Source organism: Diadema antillarum, unplaced genomic scaffold (genome assembly GCF_040938485.1).
Source record: "Diadema antillarum isolate AM-2024a unplaced genomic scaffold, OU_Dant_1.0 scf00000024, whole genome shotgun sequence".
Classification (NCBI taxonomy): domain Eukaryota; kingdom Metazoa; phylum Echinodermata; class Echinoidea; order Diadematoida; family Diadematidae; genus Diadema; species Diadema antillarum.
Genome location: NW_027270913.1, coordinates 2,228,046 through 2,232,582, shown reverse-complemented (window position 1 = coordinate 2,232,582; position 4,537 = coordinate 2,228,046). Strand labels below are relative to the sequence as shown.

General features: G+C 40.0%; 1 protein-coding gene across 1 annotated transcript; it reads right to left on the bottom strand.

The window, feature by feature from the left end:
• Nucleotides 1-1,300: 1,300 nt before the first annotated feature.
• Nucleotides 1,301-2,524, bottom strand: LOC139732604 (solute carrier family 35 member G1-like). Its single transcript, XM_071643465.1, has one exon. It carries the CDS (start codon nucleotides 2,522-2,524, stop codon nucleotides 1,301-1,303), a length of 1,224 nt encoding a protein of 407 aa, XP_071499566.1.
• Between the last annotated feature and the right edge of the window lie 2,013 nt (nucleotides 2,525-4,537).

Below are 4,537 nucleotides of genomic sequence, written 5' to 3'. Positions count from 1 at the left end.
CGTACATTCTTAAGTGAGAAATGTAGATATCGATCACACGATCACGATGGGTGCAAATCGTGGATTCCCAAAAGTACTATATCACGCTGGCTAGTAACCAATTGCACCGCATCCAGCTGCTCGTAGCTAGCTAGTAAAACTACACCATGTTCGTGCTCTGTACAATCCTATGGCAAGAAGCTTTACATGAGGGATATAATAATCCATAATTGGATGGCTACTATTTCATATCATCAGCAATCGAGGGCATGATATTAGTGTAAGGAAAGAAGAACTCTCCTTCTTTCCATTTGTACCTAATTATGCAGACAAATGTCACGCATGACTGACCACATGAACGTTAAAGGCAACTGTAGCCCTCTTTCCAAGTTTGAGTGTCACATGAAGGAACAATGAACACTCACGGAATGGACGAGATCTGTCAATGAAAGTGGCCGAATAAATAGGCCAGCCTGTACAAATGCAGGCTTGTGTTTAGGGTCTGCGTTTTCAGTTTTTACTAACATCACATGGCCCATAACCTTTAACATGGACACCACTTCGATAACTTAGTGACTCCTACAAAGGCCAGCCCACACAGTCCATTGTCTTTGTTCATATTCAAAACATAGCACGCAGCGACAGACCTTTGATATGAAGAGAGAAAAATAAATAATGGATGATAATGGATAATGGATAATGGGTTAACCTTTGTGGGAGTGACCAAGTTATTGACAACGTGGCCATGTTGATGGTCATGAACCACAAAAGGTTAGAGGAAACCCTAAACACAAACCTGCACTCGTGCCTGTTATTTTGACAACTTTCATTGACAGATCTCACCCATTCCTTAAGACATTCTATGTTCCTTTACGATAGCACTCAAACTTAGAAAAAGTGCAATTTTTCAATGATATTTGTCAACATAATTAGGTATAAATTGAAAGAGGAAGAGTTCCCCTGTTCGCACAACTAACATTGCACTCTCCATAGCTGACAATTTTGAAAAAGTAGCCCTCCAAATTTAGATTTTCTTCTTTTGACGAAATAGAAAGAAAAAAAACCTCTTTTCAACAGGGAAATTTGCAAATTTGCCGCTCTTGAGATGATATACAACACATGTGTTTTACGTTATTCAAGATTTTCTACAGTCGTTGATTTCGCGAATATTGGCTGACTGGCAAATCGTATGAAGATGAAAAAGCGGTGAAACAATAGATCATGTACACGACGTACGCATGTATACAGCATTCAACAAGGCATGATGCTTATGTAAATAAATTCATTGCATGATCTAGGTATATCTAGGTGAAGAATCAAATCAATGCCCACGTGCCTGTTCTTCTTTCTTGTCATCAGAATTAGGAATCATCGGCTCTTCACCTTCTCTTTCCTCTTCATCTGCATTTTCCTCTCCTTGAGGATGATTCCTTGAAGCAATCCATTTCTTGATGGTAACTCCCAACGAACCGAGCAAAATCAATAACGTTCCAATCAGAGACAGCCAGTGCGGGACATTACCAAAGACAGCAAACTCAAACAGAAAAGACAAGATGACATTATTACTCCTGACCATGGCCACATAAGATGCTCTCTCAAACTCAAATGCGAGAACCATCAAGATCTGACCAAGAAATCCACTAATGCCGATGAACATCAAGATATACCTGTCTCTTCCACATTGAGGGATTTTCCACTCTGCCATTACTGTTGTCACAATAGCAGTCAGGACACTCCCTGCACTGCCAAAGGCCATGATCTGGATTAGAGGATGAACCTTGATTCCTCCCAGCTTTCTAGTGATAACGAAAACGGTGGCGGCACAGAAGGCACTCAGGAGCGCAGCAAGAACTCCCAAAAGGGTGTTCCCTTCCTTTGGAGCCGCCACAAGATCGCCAAAGAGAAATGACGGCCGGGCAATCAGCGCCACGCCAAATATAGCAATCACGGCTAATGTGGCATCAACAAGGGTATATCTTTCCCCCATGATGATCCAAGCGAAAATACCTGTGAAGATGGTGTTGCACAAGAGAAGGGCGTTCGCGTCTCCAACTGGGATGTTTTGGAACGAATAGAAACCCAAGGTCATGGTACTGGTCCCAAACACAATTCTGAGAAGAAGCCATTTTAACTGTGTAAGAGTGACCTTGAGAGACAGGCGGAAGAGCAGCAGGAGGGGTAAAGACAGGATTAAGAATCCAAAGAGACGTATGGTGACCACCTCTGAGGGAGAAATCCTCCCTGATAGCATCTTGACACCAATGGAGCCAGATGACACGAAAAAGCATGAGGCAAAGGCAAAAATTAACCCTTTGTGGAGGCGCAGATTTTTCCAGAGACAACCCATCTTCCCCGGCTCGGGAATCTCCTGAACTGAAAGCTTTGAAGTATCCCACTTTGGTCCCTCTTGTTCATGGTTTCCGGATGGTCCATCACCGCCAGGATCATCTCCAACGGCAATCAGCGTGCTACCTTTGTCATCAATCATCCTCTTGCGGGAACACATTTCCCTGCTCTTTTCAATATTTCTCTTCCTGCCTTTCATCTTTGCCAAACCTCTGAGAAGAACATTCTACACCCAAATCACACCAATTATCAACTAAACCGCAGTTTCAGTCAATTCAGGCAACTCTGCCTACGATGAACAGTAGCTAGTATGGTACGTATGTCTACTATCTCTTATCCCTGACTAAAACGTAAGAGGATAAAAAGGAAAATCAGTACAATATTGCTTCGGATTGCCGGGGTAAATTCAGATTGAAACACTCGCACTACATATACGTGGATACTATACATGTAAACTTTGGTAATTTTTCCTTGAGGTATTTTCCTGTAAAATTTTGTTTTATTTCATTTTCCTTGCGGGTTAAATGCTGATTGTTAAGCACACTAAAAACCACTAAGAGGCATAGACATCGAAATCAAGTCGCTCCGAAAGCAGAACGTTTGAAAAGTCTTCTCTCATGTCCTTTGCATGTTCCTTCCTATGAAACTTGAAATCTCATAATAGAAGCTGTGCGGTTCCACCTGAAGAGAAGATGTTCTGTTGTCCAGATAACAGAGTAGCGGTTTGACGAAGAAGGTGCTTTGAGTCCTCTGTCTAAGTTGCATGACGTCCACCAGTGACCGGTCTACCTTTACCTGCAAGTGAATATGGGAAACAGATGATTGCAGAACTGCCATTGACTGAACTCTCTGGCATATTCTTCAAACAGTGCTCAACCACCAACAGGGAACTGCTTCTGCAGAAGCCACTTTAGTGGAAGAAAACTCTGGACTAATAGATTCTATTTACACTACACAGTCTGGACTATGTAAACAACCTCCTTATTGTGCCCTCTGTTGGGGGTTCCCTGCACGTAGAAGAATCCACTCAACGAAAATGTACTTTACCACATGGTTGGCCAAATTGGACAGTATACTTAATGGCCTATTCCAAGCCACATTTTGTTTAGTGTTTAGTAACTTACCATACTTGTTTCTGATGTAGATCAGAATAGATTTGGATATTGGCTGTGAATTAAGTAAGCATTTCCAGGACCACAATAATCGACGTAGGGTACGTCAATAGTTACGCGGTCTTGAGCATCTTGCTGCATGTGAAATCTTATAATGAACCATAATGCGTCTAACTTACATAACCATAATTATTATTCATTCACAGGACAATTTACCATGGAGCGAATGATTATGAATAAATAAACTACTTCTAATAAACTACATCCTTCTAACGTTCTTTTCTTTTATTTTAGAACCGAATTGTTTCGTATACGTCACATCTTCCAGATTTACAGAGTACAACGAGTCAACCGTATATGTATCATACAAAACAGTAAAAAGGACAACGCAGAAAGAACCAACTTCATATTCAAAACTACACTTACTCCATTCTTCCTCTTCATTTCTAATCTGTCATCACCCTCATGATCAAACATCTCTTTCATTTTACTTTCTAATTTCTGAAGGAGTCAGGTCATCTTTTTAAACATCAGATTTGCGTTCAGAGCCAATTTTCTCATTGTCCTGTTGTACGGTAAGGTAATATGGATTTTCCTAGGATTTCTCACCTTTCTTTCATTACGATCACATTCTCATTCCAATTTGTAAGAACATCATTTATCCCTCTGAACTCTCTTGATTACCTATCATAATATATGCAAATGACAAAAACAAACAAATTTTACATTTCGGACAATGAAATAACAAGAATATTTGAATATAGAGACGATATTTCTGAACATCAGTTTACTCAAAACACTGTATAAAATGTACGTGTTTTCTCTATAAATACGTGAGAAATATCTTTCTGTCACACATTTATAGTAAAATATAATTAAAACGGTATGTTCTTGTTCTAACCGTGCCAACTCTTAAAGCCACTGTTTACCGTTGGGAGCAGTGATTAAAATAAAGATTAAGAGCTATCACAAGTGATGCTTATTTGTAGTTCAGTTGTATCACAAAACATCCTACCTTATAAAAATGCAATAAAGCCACACATATAAGGGGATTTGACTAATTTTCTCAAACAAAAACTGTAGACGGTTTATTCTGGAAA